Raw genomic sequence first — 21,220 nt, 5'->3', positions numbered from 1 at the left:
CAATAATTTTTCAGATAAAGTTTAACCAAACAGGAGAGTACAAAATGTTAGCTTATTACATAGCATTCGCAGTCTTAAATAATGATTGAGAATCAGACGGTCTGGATTCGAATTCCAATCCTGTCACTCAGCAGCTGAAAAAGCTTGACAAATTACTTAACTACCCTGTACCTCAGTTTTCTGATCTATGACACCAGGATAACAAGTATACTTGTTTTGTAGTCTGTGATGATATGCAGAGTTAATACACAAATCACTGATTCCGTGGTGCCAAAAATCATTTCATATATATGCTAATTCGTTTTATTTGTACTTCTAGTTTCTCTTAGTTCACTAAAAGAAAGTTTTGTGCTATTCTGTTTATTTGCTATAAGAATCTTTTTAAAAAATCTCTGAGTAGCTATTTTGAAGATAATGATACACAGTATATTAACTTTTGCTATTCTTTTATTATTTTGTTACAAATTTTTTTTCATAAAATAAAAAAGAAAGTAAATAGAAGTGGATCTGAAAAACATTGATATCTTAGTTTGTCAGTTCTCAAACAAGTCATTTGACTTGAAATAAACTGGGCAAACGCCCCTGTCCTCGCTCCAAAACTCCACAACAGTACTGAACAATCCTTGGCATGCGGCATGCGTCTAATAAACACCAGCTATTGCTGTTATTACAGTACATTAAAATGCAGTTCTGCAGAATGAATCTGGAGATCTTTTTCTTTGAGTGCAGATCTCTTTCTCTACAGAATGGGAACTCATCAGTCTGCACGTTCCATCTTAGTCACTGCTCTGATGCTGTGCTAAGGGAAGGGAGCCTCAAGTTGAGTTTTAATAATCTGAACAGCTTCCAGGTAAAACAGAAGTAAGAGCAAATGGTCTTTGTTGGACAATCTGCAAAGTGAGTGAATAATTGGTACACCTTTCTGTGATTCCTTCCAGATATCATGGAAATCAGAACAGTGGCAGTTGGAATTGTGGCAATCAAAGGGGTGGAAAGTGAATATTATCTTGCAATGAACAAGGAAGGAAAGCTCTATGCAAAGGTATTTATAATTCATAGCATAGACTTAATTTTTCCAGGTTCTTTTTCTTAAAAACATCTTGCCTTTCTGAAAGGAAAAAAAATGGAGTTAATTTCTTTCTAATGGTAATATTTGATAATTTCATTGAAACATTTCTTATTAAAGCATTAAGAATAAATGTTTTCTGAGTGGAAACTGGGGACACTGCTTGAGCTATCTGGACTTTGGTTTCTTCACCTGTGGAATGAATTGGAACAACTGAACTCTAAGGGTCCTTTTAGCTCCAAACTTCCATGTGCGTTTTAGAATCTTGACATCCAAAATTTCTGTCCGTATTAAAGCTCTTTTTGTTAGAGTTCACTCAATTTACACATTGCTGACACGAAAATTCTTGGGGAAAAAAGCCCCTGAAGCATTCAGTTCATTTCTCAACATGAGTCTCACAATAACGGGCTTTGAACTGTAAGCATTCACATTATTTCCACTTTATTACAATGTGAAATGTGTAACAGTTCACCCCAGTGTAGTAAAGTATAATTATATTTCCTATGCATAGCTCAGCATAACGCCTGGCACAAAGAAATCACATAAGAATATAGGTGCAATGAATTCAATTGAATAGACTAATAAAGAAATTCACCTCTAATTTTCTGCTCAGCACAATGCCCGACACAAATTATATAGGAATATAGATTGAATGAATGAGAATTGAACTGCATAGATGAATGAATAACTTCCAACTTTCTGTTCCTGTTGAAGGCAAGGCAGTAGTACATGAAGAAAAGCTTGTGAAATGGGTCCCTTGCCCGCGGGTGGCAGAGGTCCTACACCGCATTTCCAGGGGCTAGCGAATGCCTGACCTGAGATGGCAGTAGAAGCACTACCATAGGTGTTAGGGGGAACTTGGTCCTAAAACTAAAGAACAGTAGAAACTGATGGCAAAAAGTGACATTTTTGAAATCATGTTACATAAATATGATCCTTTTTGCTTTATGTTAAATTTAAGATGTCTTGCTTGGACCAAAAAATCCCCTATGCAGATATAGCTAATAAACTGTATTAGGCTCACTTGATCTGCGGTTTTAAAAAAAGTCATCTAGGCTTTGACTCTACCCAAAATTACCTGCTTTCTGCTTATTCTCTGTTTAATTGAGACCCCCTGGAACTCATGCCGTTTGTTGTTTTAACAGAAAGAATGTAACGAAGACTGCAACTTCAAAGAATTAATTCTGGAAAACCACTACAACACATACGCGTCCGCCAAATGGACACACGGTGGAGGAGAAATGTTTGTCGCCCTAAGCCACAGGGGGCTTCCTGTAAAAGGGAAGAAAACGAAGAAAGAACAAAAAACAGCTCACTTTCTTCCTATGGCAATAACCTAATCATAGGTGGCGTACAAGAAACCAGTTCCAGCAGGGAGATTTCTTTAAGTGGACTGTTTTCTTTCTTTTTTCTTTTCTTTCTTTCTTTTTTTTTTTTTTTTGTAACCAAGAAAGGCTGGAAAACTACTGAAAAACTGATCAAGCTGGACTTGCGCATTTATGTTTATTTTAAGAGACTGCATTAAAGAAAGATTTGAAAAATATACACAAAAATCAGATTTAGTAACTAAAAGTTGTAAAAAATTGTAAAACTGGTTGTACAATCATGGTGTTAGTAATAGTAATGTTTTTCTCTTAAGTTAATTTACCCTTAGAGTATGTTAGATTCAATTATCTGATGATTATTTAAGTATTCCTATCTGCTTATAAAATGGCTGCTATAATAATGAGAATAATGCAGATGGTGTTATATGAGAGATGTCGGACCTAAAGGCTGCTGGAAAGATGTGTCAGATAATCAAGCCAACGCTATGAAAGACGAGCAGTACGCCAAGTGCTTTTCAGTGAAAAATTACGGCAATCAGGAACTTAGGCCCTAATCAGAAAAAAAGGACTATTCTCAAAAAATTCTACTGAATTAAATCAAACAGGTAATTTTACAAAATTATAGGCTTAGGGCATGCATGTACCTATTAACAAGAACAAAATTCCTAATACTGCTCAGATTGAAAAGGTACTTCTAAAAGGCTATTTTCTACAATCTTGTATATAAAATCGCAGTAATGCTGATAATACTGTACTTCATCTCACTTGCCACAAAGTAACATTTTATACTTCCTAAAAGTAAAATTCAGAAATCATTAAGTGTTTTTTTTAAGTAACATAATCTCTCTTTTGTATAATTCATATTTGGGAATATGGCTTTTAATAATGTTCTTCCCACAAATAATCATGCTTTTTCTCTGTGGTTACAGCATTAAACTCTTTTTTAAGTTGTATTTGAACTTTATTGTTTTGTTATTTAAGTTTATGTTATTTATAAAAAACAACAACCATAATAAGCTGTATCTGTTTCATATGCTTTTAATTTTAAAGGAATAACAAAACTGTCTGGCTCAGCGGCAGATTCCCCCTCCCCTCTGTGACCGACACCAAGTCTAGAACACAGTGATCGGGCCATAGACCCTGGATGGCAGACAAGAATGACAGCCTGCAGCAGCGCTCACAATAGGTTTTCACAGGGAACAATGTAAATATGCAAGAAATGCTTTGCCGCAATACTCTTGCCAGCTAAACCAGATCATATAAGTAAAATCATTCCAGATAAAAAGAAGTTACAGGATTTCAAACACTGACGCTGAGTGTGTAAGTAGAAAAGCGTCATATTTAAAAAACTATGCAAATGTAGTTTTCTAATCTCCAGAAATATCTACCATGCAAATGAAGGCAGTTATTTCGCTGTTAGGGAGCCAGAGCATAGTGTCCTCTATTTGGGACTCAAGTAGGCATACAGGGCCCTGGGCACCCCCAGGCCTCGAGGTGAGGCCGGACGCCAGGCTGACTGGAGAGGTAAACGTCCACTTCAGAATCCTCTCACGGGAAGATGTGGGGAGCACTTTATATGTTCACAAATGGGAAGTCAACATTTATCCAAATTAAATGGTTGTGATGCTAATCATTGTGGTTTTCATTTCAAAATGTCTGTCATTCAAGTCTCTTTACATTCTATTAAATACTATTTGGTAACACACTTATGGGTGAGAACTTTATGGAAAAGCTTTGTCCCCAGAAACAACAGTCACCTGATATCCTCGTGGTTCACCTGCATGACCAGGCTGCAGGACGCTAGGAAGAACTGCCCTTCCCCAGATGCACTCCAGGAAGGCGCCAGGACTGGCAAGCTGAAGCTTACCTGAGTCAAGGGTCTTGCCACTTTGGGTTCCTGGCTGGGTTTAGGAGCCGTGTGAACACACGGATGGCAGAGGACGACTTAGGTTTTCATATTTGTCTCCTCTGAGCCTAGCAGAGTGTTTGTGCATAATCAGTTTTCTACATAAAACCGCTCCATGTTTGAATATCAGAGAAGATTTGTCATGATACTAATCTCACTTCATTTTTAAAAGCTGAGGTTTCCAGCACTCTGGGAGGATGAGGTAGGAAAGTCCAGTCTGGGCAGCTTAGTGAGACCTTGTCTCAAAATAAAAAAATTTTCAAAAAGGGTTGGGCTCAATGTTAAGGTCCTGCCTTCAGTCTTCACACACACACACACACACACACACACATGCACACACTGAAGTGAAACACAAAATGCAGAAATTTAAACAGAATTAGTGTCTGTACATATAAAATGAGCAATAACCACCATCAAATTATACAGCAGTGCTATTAGGCAAAAACTAATATTTAGTGATAATTCCATTCATGGTACTGTAAGTCAGCTATAAAGTCTTTCTAGAAGCACTTTTAGTTCATCATGCAAATTTTGGGAAATAAAATCTGTTTTAGTTACGTATGCTCAGAATCTCCAAACTCTATGGGGACTTTATGCTCCTTATTCATGAGGAAACTGAGGTTTTGATGTATCCAAGGACGTACGGCCGGATGGATGCAGAAGTCACAAGATCCTAGGTCACTTGTCATCTGCTTCCTAGGTTATACGATTACTAGTTAGCGCTTCCTTTTTTTGTTTTGTGTAACTATAGAGACGCGGTCTTTACATTTGTAAACAAATGTGATCAGTTTGGCGTCTTCATATACAATGTTTTATCTACAATGTGATGATTTGACTTCAAGAGAGAAAGGAAATGATACCATTCATAATCCTGATTCCTATTCAACTTTTACATGAACCCCTTAATTTACAAGTGAAAAATGTTTGTTGTTAAAAATATCTTTATAAGAACCTGTCGAAAGTGCTCTTTAAGAGGGAAAGTAGAAAAGTTTCCAACAAGAAGGAAAGAAAAAAATTGAAATAATATGAAATTTTAACAAAACAAGTAATACAAAAGATACTTTCCATGCAGTAATTTAAAGATGCTTTCGACACCTAATTACTTAGAACACAAAGTGCAGTCAGTGCATTGTGACAGAGGTAAGCCATGATATACAAAGCCTTTGAGTTGGTTACAAATTCAAGGTAATGACAGAAGAGAAGAGAAACTAGAAATAAATTCGGAAGAGTTTCTCTCACTCAGCATTTTCCCTTCTGGGTCTTTATAGAGCACAAAAGAACATAAAGATTCACTTTGGAGCTCAACAGTAAACAAAAAAACAAACCCTGAAATCACGAATGCCCTGAAAGTGTGCCTCTCACAAATTTTTTGTTGTTGTTCTGAGATAGGCTCTCACTGTGTAGTCCAGGCTGGTCTTCAACTCATTATTATGTAGCCCAGGCTGGCCTCGAGTTCATGGAGAACCTGCTGCCTCAGCCTCCTGAGTGCTGGGATTACAGGTGTGCATTACCACACCTGGCACAATTTTCTATTGAGATCCTTACAATAGTATAAGTATGAATGAAAGTACAGGAAATACAAGGAGGCTCACCAAAGACAGAATTCCTAGAAATTTTTTCTCTTAAGATGCATGTGATTTTTGTAGTTTACTCCAAAATACATTTGGGTTGCTTGAATGTGAAAACGTCTCTAACACCCAGGAGTGAAACCAGTGTTTCAGAAGAACACACGAGGCTTATCCCAAGGCTTCCCCACACCTCTGCCTCGCTGCCATCTGCTTGGGCATGCATGAGACACAAGAGATCTTCCACCTCCCACAGTGCAACTTGACTCATGACCGAGGGCTAAAAAAACCCCCAAACTTAGTTAAGTTCACTATGTACAGGACTGACACAGAAGACATGTAACAGCCAGTCTAGGTGGTAACTAGCAATCAGAATGTACTGATCTACCACACGGATGCAGGCCACTGTGACTCACGTGTGGGTATCAGATGGTTATCAGCCTTGACATTTCTATGATCACTTAAAACAGAGCTTTTGGAAAATGCCTATTACTTGGTCTCTCTGGTTAGCGTTCTTAAGATCTCACTTAAGATATATCTCTACATAAACTAGTTCATTAAACCTTCATTCCTAACTGGCTCAGGATTGCTGTTAGGCTATTTTTGATTCTATTGCTTTTTTTTGCACTTCATGTCACCATATTTATTCAACAAAGTTCTGCCTTCGATGAAGGTGTTTTGTACCTTTGGGCTGTCGTATACTATCACCCACCCTCCAGCTTTAAGTGGTTTCTCAAGCACATTTATTTTGTCTTGAGTTGAGGAGATTTGACATGAAGAAATAATAAAATCCTGGTATCTCCCCAGTGGGTCCTGATTTCTGCCTTCTCAAACCATGCTGGTCAAGAAACCATGCATTTAATCTTGCCTGAGAAGATGCCTCTTTGTTTTTCTTTCATTTCCTGATTCTTAGGTGGTTCCATTTCCAAACCATCATCGTTGAGTTTAGAAGAACCTGTGCACACTTGCTTTCTTTTACACCATCAGCGCTGACATCCTAATAATTAAAATGTGAAGTGAATAATAACTTCCAGCTTGAAGATGACAAGCACTTCTCTTGATGAGTCCAGCCATGTATTAGTTATTTGTGGCTGTGTAACAAAGACATCATGGCATAAAACAACAAATATGTATGATCTCAGTTTGTGTGGTTCTGGAAGCTGGGTATGTGGGTCAGCTTGGTGTCTCTGGATGGAGTTCCTCAGAAAGTCAGTCACGTATCTCAGCATTCCAGTCAGAGAAGGGCTGGTCAGGGCCTTGCTGGCTGCTCTCTGGATCATCACCTCTTTCCCAAGTCCTCTCTGTAACACCGCTTAGAACAGGAAGTTTGTTTTCCATGGAGCAAGGAGTCAGAGAGTGTGAAAGGGCCCCAAATGGAAGCCGTAGTTTTAAAAAATAATTTAATCTCTAGTGTGATGACACTTTTGCTCACAGTGAAGTGGGGGATATTATGCAAGGGCATGTCTACCAGAAGAGGAGGTCACAGGAGGCTATGTTAAAAGCTATCTACTGCAAGCCACAAATAAAGTATTTGCATTCTGCAAAGCACCCTAGGAGTAATTCGTAGCTTCCAGTGGTGTGCATTCAGCAAAACCATGACAACAGAGATGTAGGCTGTGGGAGGACCTTGTGCATCTCTGAGAGATACTGCATGGTCCACTGTCCCATGGGAAAGTTAAGCTTGGACTTGTTATCCTAAGTTGTGCTTCCTTAGGATTCCTAATCTATCTGGAACATGAACAATATCATTTTACTTCTGTCTGAGGTAAGTTACCCTGGCTTCAGACTCATTCTGAAAACAGTCCACTCAACTGCCCTCCTTTAAGACAATAAGATCATAGGTGTCAGGTGAATTTCTGTTGGGTTTGTCCTATATAGTGAAGGCCACCAGCCACAAGTTTTTCAAGACCACTTGAGCATAAAATCTAAAAAGATTTGAAAGCCATTGATTTTAATGTTAGACACACTTTAAAGTCACCTGGAATTTTTTTTCTTTTTTAAATAATGAAGTTCAGGCTCCTTCCAGGCCAGTTGCATTGGTATATATGGGATAAGACCTAGGCAATAGTATTTTTGTAACTCCCCAGGAAATTCTAATGTACCTGTATGATTGGGAACTAATTAGATACATAGAAAAAAAACCCCAGAAACACCAAAGTCATCTTTAGGAACTATCCTGGTTCTAACTTTTTGTGTCTTCCCTACACACCTTGAAGAACTTTCTCCTCCTCCTGGTTTTCTTCGATGCCTCTATAGATGCCTCTGTACACTAGAGAGCTGCCACTGTTTTGTATTGAAATGATCACAGAATGTAAGGTGCACAAATCCTGTTCCCTCTGCAGTCCGTTGGCGGAGAAGCCAGAGTGGTTCTTTAAAACACATCTCACGTTATACAATGCCTGTGTCCAAAACTGCAACTGTTTACCATACGACACAGAACTGAGTACCAGTCTCCAGAAAGGCTTACAGAATTGCAGTCGAAATAGGTCAGTGATTAAAAACTTTGCTGTTGGATTAGGCACGGGCAAAACACCAGGAAAAAGTAATACTAATCTAGAAGAAACACACACTCAGAATGCTTGGTAGATGTCACTGGACTCTCAGTTTATTTTAAAGAAACTGAAGCCAGACACTGCCTACCATATTTAATGGGCATGACAATTATTAGAATCATATTCTTAGGAAAGGTCATCAAGAGGTCATCATCAATTTCCATCAAAAATTGACAAAAAGTGGACCTTTTATATGTACAGTAAGCATCAAATACATAAAGCAAGTATCTATCAGTTAAATGATTTCCTACTCCACTGAAGATTTTCTGTTAATCCAACAACTAATAGATCTGACAAGGGTAAATAAGAAGGCTTGTTTAACCTCACAGGTATTTATTAAGTGCCTTTGATATTGTTGGTTATCTTGGTAGTTTCAAAAATTTCACCAATACAAATATGAACATTTTAATCCACGCCTCCTTGTATTTCTGATTATTTTCTTACAAGAAATAGAATTTTAAAAATTGCTTTTCAGAAAGATTTTTTTTCAAGAATACATTCCAACCAACAGAGCATGGAGCGGGTAAATATTCTGCCCAGTTTTTATGTCCACAGCTTTCACTGCTCTTTCCTTTTAACTGACATACACTATTTGTACTGTGTATGACCTCCCTTTCAATTTGATGTTTGTTTATAATGTGTAATGATCAAATCAAGGTCAGGGGACCATGTCCTTTATCTACTTAACTTCTTAAGGGGTCTTTATCATGGAGAAATGTTGACTTTTATTGAATCAGGAGGGCAATCTGCTCCTACAGCTGCCACATCCCTTGTCCCTCTCTGCTGCCGTCTTAGGTCTCTCCGCTCCTCCTCGGGTCTTCTGGGGTTGTCTGTCCCTCTCTCGCTGAGTTCTAGTGCTGGACTTCAGCCACTCACCACAAAATGCAGTTAGTGTGTTTGGCTTTCCTTGTGGTGGAGGTGAGCATTCTCTTTGGGTAACCTCTATCTGGTATCTTGGAATCCAGGTTTATTGTTTTCTCCCCTTCTCCTTGAGTGTCTGGTAAATCACTGTAGTAGTCCATCACTGTGACTGTAACAAAACACTCGAGGCTTGTATGTATAAAGAAAAGGTTTTGCTCAAAATTTCATTTTACCCAAGATACACACTTTGCTCACAATTTCCGAGACTGCAAGTCCAAGACTTGGCAGCTCTCTCTGTTCAGCCTGTAGGGTGGTTACTCCTGGCTGCATCACAACATGGCAGAGGAGTGGAAGAGCCATGTGTGGAAGGGGCCAAACTCGTGGGATGGCATCAGTTGATAACAATTCATTTTCAGGAGGACTCATTCATAAGGTCAGCATTAATCACTCTGGTACCAGGCACCATCTCTTCAAGATTCCACCACCTCAATTGCCAGGCTGAGGACCAAACCTCCAGCACATACACCTGGGAGCACAAATCACATCTAACCCATGGGGATCACCAACACTCTACTAACTCTTTTCTCAGCTCCTCTCAGACACCTCTCTTTTTGGTTCTTCTACAATCTTAATACCTAAGGCTAAGCAATGCATATCGCTGAAGTTTTATAGATTCTGTTTTTAAAATATATTGCTTGACACATTCAGCAAGCACTGTGTGAGGTGAAGACAAGTCAGTACTATTGTAAAGTGCTGTTGGTTTGGGTCGGACAGAATGGGGTGCTTCAGTGTATACCAGACAGTGCCAGTGCTGCATGCAGTCCAGACAGAAGCCACCAGGAGAAGCAGGTAAAGCTTTTGCACGATGACCCTCTGCCTTAAAGTACCATTACTAGGGTGGGTAATTCATGCTGTAGGCTTTCGTAGAATCATCTCAGTTTTCAGCCCCTTCTATTACTTCTCTTTGGGGCTGTTTTGCTAGGCAATAGGGATTATCTCAATTTCACTTTACATTTCTATAGTTTAATAATGTTCGACATTGTTTTGTGTACATATCATTCAACTCTCAATTTATCTGTCCGATATTTATGATATTATCCTATAATGAAAGCAAGAAAGTGTTAACTTCTTGCTAATGAATGCTGGATTAGCTACATTCCCTTTATTTCAAAAATAATATTGGAGGGCCAGGGATATAGCGCAGCAGCATAAGCGCCTGCCTGGCAAGTGCAAGGTCCTGAGTTTGATACCCGGTACTACAAAAAAACAACAAACAAACAAACAAACAAACAAACAAAAAAACCACAAAATAATATTGGAATTCCTAGTGATCTATTTACCATTTTTAATGTTATTAAGGTGGTATTGTAAGTGATGTTTTATTTTCTTTTACATACTGATTTTTTTTTCAAATTTTATACATTCATATACACCATCTTTGTGATCAGAGAAATAATGATAAACATTATTTTAAAAATGTGTCTTCTCCACAGTTTTTTACAAGTGGAAGGGTGGGACCCCTAGTGAGCTGGTGCCTCTGATACAGTGGAGAGCAAGCTTAGCCTTTCACATAAATGGTCAAATCTCAAGGACACGTTGCTCACAGCGCTCCATTAAATTAACTTCCCCAAAGCCCCAGATCTCATAATAATGTAGCCCTTGTTTCCAGAGTCTTTGAATGGGTGTATCCCATCTTTTTGTTGAATCTGCCCCTTTGACTTATAGGAGTCACCAGGACTGTTAAACTACTCTTTCCTAAGATCCTGCAGTACAGTCTCTCCCTCATTACTTTCATGACCTCATTAACCTGGGCCTAAAGTTTAACAAGAGCATTCTATTTGTTTTGTTTGTTTGCTTGTTTGTTTGTTTTAAGTTCCCCACTATCTCAAATCCTGGGTGGCCACCTATTTCCAAATATCTTTTTAACAGGTCAGTTCTCATTGGTGGAAACCCTGCTTTCTCCCCACTAGCTACTGAGTTTAGTCAAAATTCTCTAAACAAGAATCAAAGCTGTCAACCTATTGGCCCTGCCTATGTTTTCTTTTTTTGAATCCTGTCTTCCTTTTCTACTCATAAACTTCATCTCTTTATACCATTGTGCATATCATTTTCTCCACATCTGATACTGCTGGACTTTTTTTTTTTTTTTCCAGTACCGGGAATCGAACTCATGACCTCGCACTTGCCAGGCAGTGCTGTGCCACTGAGCTAAATCCCCAGCCCCTGCTGGACTTTTAAAATGTTGCTCTATCATATGGAATGTTTAAATTTTTCACTGATTCCATACTGTTTTGATCATAAAAACACCAAGACTCTTGTCTCTAATAAACTATAAACAGACTTAGCTCTGTCTTACAATTAGTAGTTTTTCCTCTTTTCTAAATTCCTAGTGCATTTCAGTCTATGGCACTGATCTAGCATCTGCAGAATACGTATGTACGACCCTCTCTCTCTCTCCATTCATTCTCTCCCTCCCTCCCTCCACCTCCTGTGAGCTCCCCATTCAGCTACTTAAGTAACACTTGCATACACATGGTTTATGGATATATGCCTGCATCTTCTTCAGCTGCATAATCATATGAAGGGATCCATGGACATGTGCCTATGTGTGTATGGATGTGTTCAATCACTGGCACAGCATCAGGCATTTTAATAGGGATAATAAATCTATACTTCGAAAATTTAAAAAATTACCTGATTGCAAATATACAACCAACGTTAGCAAGATCAGATTTGGAACAAATGAACCCTTGGAAGTACTAGGAACTTTAAGTGATAGCTGACAGACTGCCAGCAAAAATGTTTTCCTAAGTCTTAAAATAGCAGGTGTAGAGATTATGGACAGATGTCTCCCTAGTAACAATGGTTGGACTTACAATTTTCTGACTAAGTAAGAATCATTGACATTCAGTAGAAACTTCCCTTTGAAGTTTGGTCTTTTCCTGAGCTAAGGATGTGCAGTATGACCTCGCTTCTAATGCTGGGGGGCAGCAGCCACAGCTCTAGTCAGCCACATAACCATGAGGGTAAGCAACCAATACTCCATGTGCCCTGCTGCTGGAATGTTTTGGATAAATGGCGAGAGGTTCAATAAATTACGAGAGGTACTTAACACTTCTTATATAGCAGGCTTTGTGTTAGGTGATTTTCTCCAACACCAGGCTAATGGAATTATTCTGGGTGTGTTTAAAGTGGGGTAGACTAACCTGCGATGTTAGGTAAGTTAGGTGTACCATATTGCAAGTATTTTTGGCAAGGTCCTTTCACCTTATGATGTGGTTATTAGGATGTTACCGTACATTGAGGAACATCTGCATTAACTGGCATTGTACTTTGGCCCTAGCCTCAACTTTACACTTGTCTTAAATATAAGTATGCATATATGAAACAACTGCCAAACAGTATCTCTACCGCCCTAGTGGGAAAGACACACACACACACACAGAGTGAACAGCAGGTTCAATACACTCAGCTGTTCTAGAGAGATATGTATTCCCAAGAACTACAGTTTCAGAGTTGTTCTTTTAATGTTCTAGTTGACTTCAGCTCCAACGTTATCTTGAAAGTGCACATTACAAAATGGACTTTATTAGTAAAACCTTTCCCTGGCCCTTTGTTAGACTTACACATCCTACTCATTTATTCTAATGAAAACTTGGCCATCTTGTTGGGACTGTTTCCCTTGCGATCCTCTCAGTCGGAGGGTTTTTTTCTCCTACAGAATTTATACCACAATCTGGAGATTTGTGGTAGATGTACCTACTACACATGGTCTGTAAATGTATTATGTTTATTGGTTATTGTCCGCCTCTCCTCACTAGCCCATACTTTCTTCAAAGAAAAGGTTAGGCCTGTTTTGTGCACTTCTGTATCCCAAGCACATTGGGCAGTATCTGTAAAGCACTGTATAAACATTCAAGAATATCAGGAAATATAAATAAGGGCTTAGTAAATATTAATTGCACTCAGTAAGTACTCACTGAATGAATGCATAAACTGACTCCAATTCAGCAGCAGAATAACGAGCACATATTACTACAAAGCATCATTCTTATATCTAAGCATAGCACAAACGTGGTTGTTACAAATAAATATACAGATGTACTACCTTGCTTGTGCAAACTGACGATTAAACCTCTGAGAAGTATTTAAATTCTTAGATTTCACCTCTCCATAGCATGGCACCTTCATGTCATCCAACACACTATGCTAGCAGCACATTCCATAAGGGACTAGAGACTCATGGTTTTAAAAATGATACCCAGCACTTCTAACCATGGCTACTAATCAGCAGGCCATTATATCCGGAGGAAGCATTTGTAAGGAGCCCTACGGCTGACTCCTGGAAATTATCTTGGAAGCTGAATTAGTAATGAAAAGTTTCCAGATAAGCATGGTCTCAAAAAGAGAGGTAAAATGGGTTTTAAAAGTATATTACCTAAATTGTTAAGAAAGATAATTCATAATGACCAAATATGGATAGTTCTGTAAAAATACAGCCAACTTTCAGTTCTTTGGGCTACCACTTTTGTATCCCTTATGTTGTCCATTGTCCTCAGTTCACATCATCTTTCTGCACATGCAAAACCAAAACAGTAGCAACACAGTATGACTAAATTGCTCCACCCTTGCGAGTTTGTACATCTGAGCCTCTCAGTGGTGTTTTGGGGGTTTCCTCACTGGTTTGCTGTGTAAATCTCTTAGTTTTCTTTCAGTGATTTGTAACACAAAGTACAGCATGAAGATTGTACCAGCTTAATTATCAAAGTACCACCTTATATCCTAGTTTTAAGGTCTCTTTTCTTTTTGCGCCTGAGCAGTGTTAATGGTGAAAAGACAACAAAATGATAGAGATGCAAATTAAAATTGAAGTAGCCTTTTATGACATATCGAGTCATAACCCATCTGGCTATTACTTAAAGTATTTTTATATCATGTCATCTGCTAAACATCCAATAATCTTGTGTACAATTAACTATTATATTTCTTTATTATTTTTATTTCTGCACAGCACTGAGTACAGTAATATCTACTAGATACTTACAAGTCACATGTTAGTCAAGATTTTGTTTATTGATTGTGTTTTAAACCATAGTGTATAAAAATAGTGAGATTTCTCCATATCTTAGCCTTAAAGTTTAGGTGAAAAGAAAAATTGGGTTTAGTAACTGGGGAGAGGTATAAAGTAGTTTTTAAAAAAGGTCTTCATCTGAGCTTAAAAGACTAAATGGTATTGTACCACAAGAGAAAGGAACATTAAAACCTTAGTCTTGTAAATAATCTGACAATATGCTGGTTCAGGGAAGCTGGCTTGTAAATCCTGAGTCATTCCAGATACTGAAATTCTATAACTGCTTACATTCCAGTCCTAAAAAGGGAGATATTATGCCAGTTTGTTTGGAAGGCAAGCTTTATCCACTGTCTGTTTATTTTGTTAAAAACAAAAACAGAGAGTTCTTTTTGTTAAAATTCTGGAAAAAAAAGTTAACTCCACATGACAGTAAGCATCTCAAATGTCAAGAGGAAGAAACTATGTTCTAAATATGTTTTGTATTAGAAGAAACAATTATATAATAGCACTATACATGAAGCATGGATTATTCTATTCCTTAAAAGTCATATATGTGCATATATATGCATACTCTATATGTATATATACATTCACATTTTACATGGGTTGTTTTGACCTACTTCTGCCTTCCTCCTGCACAGAGATTTAACTTTAATACACACAACCCCTCCTCCTAGCACCATATACAGCTCTAGAGAGAGAAGAGCTCTAAAACCATGAACTCTGCATCACCAGTCTTCTGTTGCTAATCCTACCTCGACAGTCAGTCACCAACCACTGTGGAAGGTTATTTCATGACTATGGGGAGAAGTCACAGAGTAACAAAGTGTTAGAAAAGAGTATCATAGAAATGACCTCTTATAATCACTTCTTTTTCAGTTGGAAAAGGACAGCTCAGGAAGTTGTGTGAATTACTCAAAGGCATTCAAGTCTTTTATGTGTATGTAGAATACACTAAAGCTAAAGAAACGTTAGAGACTACAGAAAAGTTTCCAAATTACTTATGGCTCCAATAAATAAATTACCTGAGTAGTATATTCAGGGATTCACCATGGGGATGGCTTAGCCCATATTAGGCAGCACAGACATCGTTGGACTACAAGCAGGGTATTCCGCGGGCCAACCCTTTCCACACTGATTTCCTGAAGGACAGAGCTCCTCTGGATTTCCGGCCTCAGAGCTTCTTTATACTCGTAAAAATAACTGAAGACACAGAGGTGCTTTTGTTTATGTGGGAGTTTGTCTCTACTAATATTTGCTCTATTAAAAATTAAAAATGCAAAATCTTAAATGTTTATTAATGTATCAAATATCAATGATCAGAAGCCCACCCCTTATTCATATAAATAACAGCTCTTATGGAAAGTAATTATGGTTTTCAGAAAAAATTTTGAGATGTGTAATACTGTTTCACATTTTAAAAACCTTTTTAATGTCTGGCTGAACAGAAGACCATTGGATTATAATGTCTATGTCTACATTTCCTCTATTGTGACTTTGTGATGGATAGCTGGGATAACTGTACTGCTGATGTCTATTGGTTTATTGAAAGGAACAGGTAGTGCTTAAATTTTTTTGACCAATTTTGCATGCTTATGTCTGGTAATCTGAACAACTAATCTGAAGACAACAATATGCAATATAACAACTATTGTTGAATTTCTACCATCTTGATTAGTGAAATTCTGTATTGGTTCTAATCTTTTTTAAAATTATTTTTTATTCTCTTTAATTGTTTGATCAATCTTGTATTCTTACATCTGGTAATCTGACAAACATCACTGAAGATAACAATATGTAATATAATGACCATTGTTAATTTCCTATAAAAATATATAAAATCCAATATCACATAGATAAGTAATTAGATGGAGTAAATTTTAATTTTTAATTTTTTTATATTGACACATAATATACATATTTTTAAGCAACAATATGATATTTTGATTCATGTATGTAGTTGATCACACTGGATAGCAATCAACTCAGAGTAATTAATATATGAATCATTTTAAACCTTGATCATTTCTTTTTGGTGAGCATACTCAAATGTCTTTCTTTTATTTTGAGATATAGAATACATTATTAACTATTTTCACCCTGAATTGTCACTGGACAACAGAACTCATTTAGAAGCAGGTATACTTTAATATCTTTTATGACTTGTATCTAGATGTCCCCCAAAGCCTCATGTGGTACAGGTGGGAAGTTTCAAAGGTGGCTGGGTTAAGGGTATGATGCTGGAATGAAGGGTGTGGATAATGGAAGTCCCATCTTGGAGGCGGACGGCACCAATCAATGGGCTTACAGCCTGTATAGAATATACAGGGAGAGAAGGAAGACAGATCTGCTGCTGCTTCTTGCCTGCTGTGAGATGTCCTTCTGCCGTGGCACCCTGCCTTGAAGCCAGCCAACTGTGGGTGAACCCTTTACAAACTGTGAGGTGAAATAAGCCTTTCTTCATTTAACTTTGGGTATTGGGTATTTGGTCTCAGCAATGAGAAAACTAAGACAATACTTTTTCTCGTAATTTTGAATATTCTTTGATACTACACCAAAACTTGAGAAGTTATAGCTTCTTAGTGGTAGGTTATAGGTTATAGGTTATAGTGGTGCCGAGGGGTAAGTTATAGTTTTCTTAGTGGTAGGTTGCAATACAGAATCTGAAGCTACATCATCGGGCTATATGTACTCTGTTACATTAAAATACACTTATGTATGACTATTTTTAACATTGTGCATTGATGTTTTACAAAATACCAGTTCAATGAGTTGTGCAGATCTAAATGTTGGCACATTTCTTTATATAATATCAAAAAATCACTTTCAGTAGTGTCACTACTGATTTAATCAAAACTGTCTAAGTAATGGAAAAAAGTAAACTACAGTGATGGGTAAAGCATTTCCAAAAATTTTTGACAGCTAAAATTTTATTATTGGCCATAACACAGGTACTGTATCAAATAAGGATTACTGCCCTATAACTGAGTGCCAGTAGCAGAGACACTTAGATGTCATCTGGAATTTGTGTAACAACTTCACATCAGTTTTTATTTGCCAGATATCCTTACATCCATGTGTAACCGTGTCTTACATACACTAATGGTATGTGACTGGCGGTGAGGTAGGGCTCTTCTGGGCCTGGAGTGAATGCCTATCCCTCTTTTACCCTCCTGATATGGATGAATTCAAATGATGATGGGGTTCAATAGTGTGGTGAACCCAGAAGGCGGAAGTACCTACAGCTCTGCATTGCTGTGTGGAGAGACAAACTCACTAACACTGGCTCATATAAAAATCATAAGACAGAGTGAAAAGTAGGCTAGAGCTCTGAATAAATAGGAAAGTCTCAAAGTTCAAATAAAGCAATATACGGATTTGAACAAACTTCTTTTAAAAACAAATTCCTAGTAATCATAATTTAAGCAGAACTTTACAGAAAAAAAGCTGTAAGTAACCTTTGTCTGTTTGAAATGACAAAACGGTCCTATAAGTCTACCCCAAACGTAGTTATACAGCAGACACGCGCTTCTCTAATGGAAGTTACTCCTTCTAAATGTTTAGAAATTTGATAACTTTGGTGTCATTGTGCCTCTGCACCACTCTGGCCCCAAACCACTGTGCACTAGCTCTGGAGGAATCCACACCGGAGGTGAGAAAGAGCAACCTCCCCGCCCCACCCCCGCCCCACTCCTGCGCAGTCTCAGTTGGCTGTCAGGCCTTTCCCCTAACATCTGCTCCCCTTCCTTCTTGCTGCTTCAAATTTAATCCAGGAAAGGATCTAAATGCTCATTTACATTTTTCATGAATGAAGGATTAAGGCCACAGTAGTTCATAAGTTACAAGTCACATCCTAATGGTGATCAAGCCTTAATATACTCACAAGCCTAAAAAATTAAAAATGACTAACAGGTAGAAAGTGAAGTGGGTAGGAGTTCAAACTCTAAATCCCCAAATTTCTGGGATTTGAATTCATATTCTAGCATTTATCAGCATGCGACCTTGGGGAAATTCTTTACAATCCTTCAGCTACAGTTTCCTCATTTACAAAATGAGGAAGATAAAAATCCATCTGCCAAATAAGATTACTAAATTAACACACATTCTCAAGTATGTGCCACAAATTCAAGATTTTCCCATGTGAAGCATAAATGGTTAAATTTCGATTTTGAGCAATGAGTGAAAAAAAAGAACAACCCAGCCGTTAAACTTCTACAACTCTCTCCCCTTGTCTCGTTCACACAGACACAGAAACACAAAAATCTTGTCATGTTTTAGAATCAAATATAAGAGCATTTTTCTATATGTTTAGGGTACATACGTATTTCTCAAGATTTCTAATATGACAAACAAATATATTTGAAGCATAAAGATGTCTTATTTTTAAATGAACATGGTCATTTCTTGAGAAATACAATGTAAAGCCCCTTGCAAGAATTATAATTCACCACCTAAAGCAATTCTTCAATTTAAACCACATAAAATAGATTATTAAATGATACCTTCTGAAAAAGACATGGATTATCACAAAATAATATGAGAATATTGTGTGGAACAAATATAATGTACATAAAAGATCAAAAGTAGTACTTCCTAGAAGAGAAAACCTTTTTGACTATCTCTCCAAACTACGGATTAGTTTTACAAGCTTTTCTTGGTGGTCACAAATGTCATTCAAAATCTGTAGAGTATTCTTAATTATTGAATATTAGCTGTTAAATATAAAGCAGGAAGGTCGGACTAAATCAATATGTCTCACTAGATAATTTTCAGTGAAAAACAAAAATAGTTTCATAGAATTATTTACACAAAACACAAAAAAACTGTATTATATATTACAGGAAGAAAAGTTGACCTCCAATTTTAGTATAATCAGCTGGGGAAAGAGGAATGGATTTAGGAATGATAGAACTGATCTGTAAATACAAGGCTAGAAGAGCAAAGATTCCATGTATTTGTTATATATGGGAAATACAATTTTTCATACTTTCCTGCATATTTGAATAAAATCCAACATAAACAAATCTGAAAGGAGACCCCTATGTAAGGTGGTGGAGGAAATGCAGGTACTTTCAATTTAGTTTTTAACTATTACTACAATATCTATAAATTATATAAATGGCGCCAGAAAGTAAATACTATAAAAATTGACAGAATATCTGAAATCTGTGAAACAAGGTCAAACTATAAAGTCTGACAATAAATGCACTTCACCACAGGATGGGACCGGACACAGAAGAAGTCCTGACAGACCCACATCCCCACTGGGAGGAGCTGACCTGGAAGCAGAACCCGGTGAGAAATTTCCCCCTCAAGGTCACCTTGCTGCCACAGTCCAGCCTGCCTGTAGAACAGCAAACCCTTGCAGGGCTAACACATGATGTAGAAGACCGTGGGCCTTTCCAAGACTTGAGTTCTCTTTTAGCCTAACTCGCTGGGCTCTATACAATCATTTACCAAGTGAGTGGGTCGTAGCAACCTTGTTCTTGTTTTCCTTTTTCACTTACTTGTATTCAATGCTAAGTGTCAGCAGAAGACCCCATTAGCCTGTCACTACATAATAAGTAAGAGCAGGATAGCAGGACTTTCCCGGAGATTTGATTTCTCCCGTGTCAGTGAGTACCCTCCCATGGCAAGGCAGAGGTTTCTGCACAGACAGTGGTGCTTTCCCTCCTGCTTCAATCTGGCCATGTAGGTTTGTACGGCTCACTTAAAATGCTTGGCCAAGACCTGTAGCAGGTTTGGAGAGATCCAAAGTTCTAATGACATTTTAGTATTTGAAAACAGTTATGAAAATTGTAACTAATATCAAGACATATTCTAGTGCTAATTTTCAATTTTAAGGACAGATTTTTCAATTTGAAAAATCTTAGAAACACCTGAACCTAAAAAACTAAAAGCACAGGTAAAATTCCAGAAGTCAATTGTAACGGAAGAAGAAAGCAGGTTGGTTTTAGACTCCTCTACTAGATTGAATAACAGATGGTGATAGCTTTAGGAGAAGTGTGATTTGAGCATTTGATATTTAAATTGAAAAGTAAAACAAATATTTGAGTAAAATATTTAATTTACATCAGATGGACTCTCCCATTGGTAAAAATAAAAATAATAAATTCTGGGAAAACATTCTTTAAAAATGCAGCCACCAGAAAGTGTCGGGAGAAGATCACAGCAGGCAGAAACTGGAGGGACGTGGAACCAGTAAGACGTAGGAGCAGAGGCCGCAGGTTTGTGGGTGATGCTAGTACTGAGCCACATAGCGTGGGGGATGGAACTCACACACAGCCAGAACTAGTACTGGCTTGGGGAGTGAACCACAGCCCTGTGAAAGGATTGAACACTGAAGGGTGATGGGAACTGTGGAAAGGAAAGTGTGAGGAGGAGAAAGCTCCAAATCTGCACATTACATGCCTGGTCCAACAACGAATCAGTGGTGCATGAGTTCTTCCTAAGTGGTGTGGGAAGGCATAATGCAAGTGGAAGGACACAACTGGAGCTAAAAGTGCTACATGGAGATTTCTGAGGGCGACTGCCACCAAAGACACACTGTTTGGAGTTTGAGACCATCTATGGAACATAGAAAGAAAAAACCAAAGTTCTCATAAGTTTGACAATACTAAGCAATATATGTTCAACTGAAGTCCCAGAGGAAAAAGAACAGAACAGAATGATACACTGGAGTAAATGATAGGGAAATTTCTCCAGTCTGGTCAAAAGCACCAAACCACAGGTTAAAGAACATACATAGTATATCAGCACATACCAAATAAATCATTCAACACCTAAAATACAGAAAAAAAAATCTTAGCATTACTTACAGAGATTAAAAAAAGTCACATTATATAGAACAGGGATCAGAAAACTACAGCCTTCA

General features: G+C 37.8%; 2 protein-coding genes across 6 annotated transcripts in view; one reads left to right on the top strand and one right to left on the bottom strand.

The window, feature by feature from the left end:
• The window catches only part of Fgf7 (fibroblast growth factor 7), a 53,227-nt gene extending 49,206 nt beyond the window's left edge, over positions 1 to 4,021 (top strand). For all 3 annotated transcript variants that reach the window (XM_005376686.1, XM_005376685.1, XM_013510298.1), the window contains exons 3-4: positions 939 to 1,042; positions 2,212 to 4,021. In XM_005376686.1, coding sequence (XP_005376743.1) covers positions 939 to 1,042; positions 2,212 to 2,406 — 299 coding nt within the window. In that variant the 3' untranslated portion in view covers positions 2,407 to 4,021. The remainder of the gene's footprint in view (positions 1 to 938; positions 1,043 to 2,211) is intronic.
• Fam227b (family with sequence similarity 227, member B) overlaps positions 1 to 21,220 on the bottom strand; it is a 200,449-nt gene that overhangs the window by 131,448 nt on the left and 47,781 nt on the right. The window lies entirely within an intron of this gene.

This window comes from Chinchilla lanigera, unplaced genomic scaffold (assembly GCF_000276665.1).
Source record: "Chinchilla lanigera isolate Chin_1 unplaced genomic scaffold, ChiLan1.0 scaffold00008, whole genome shotgun sequence".
Taxonomy (NCBI): Eukaryota; Metazoa; Chordata; class Mammalia; order Rodentia; family Chinchillidae; genus Chinchilla; species Chinchilla lanigera.
This window is presented reverse-complemented; position numbering and strand designations above follow the sequence as displayed.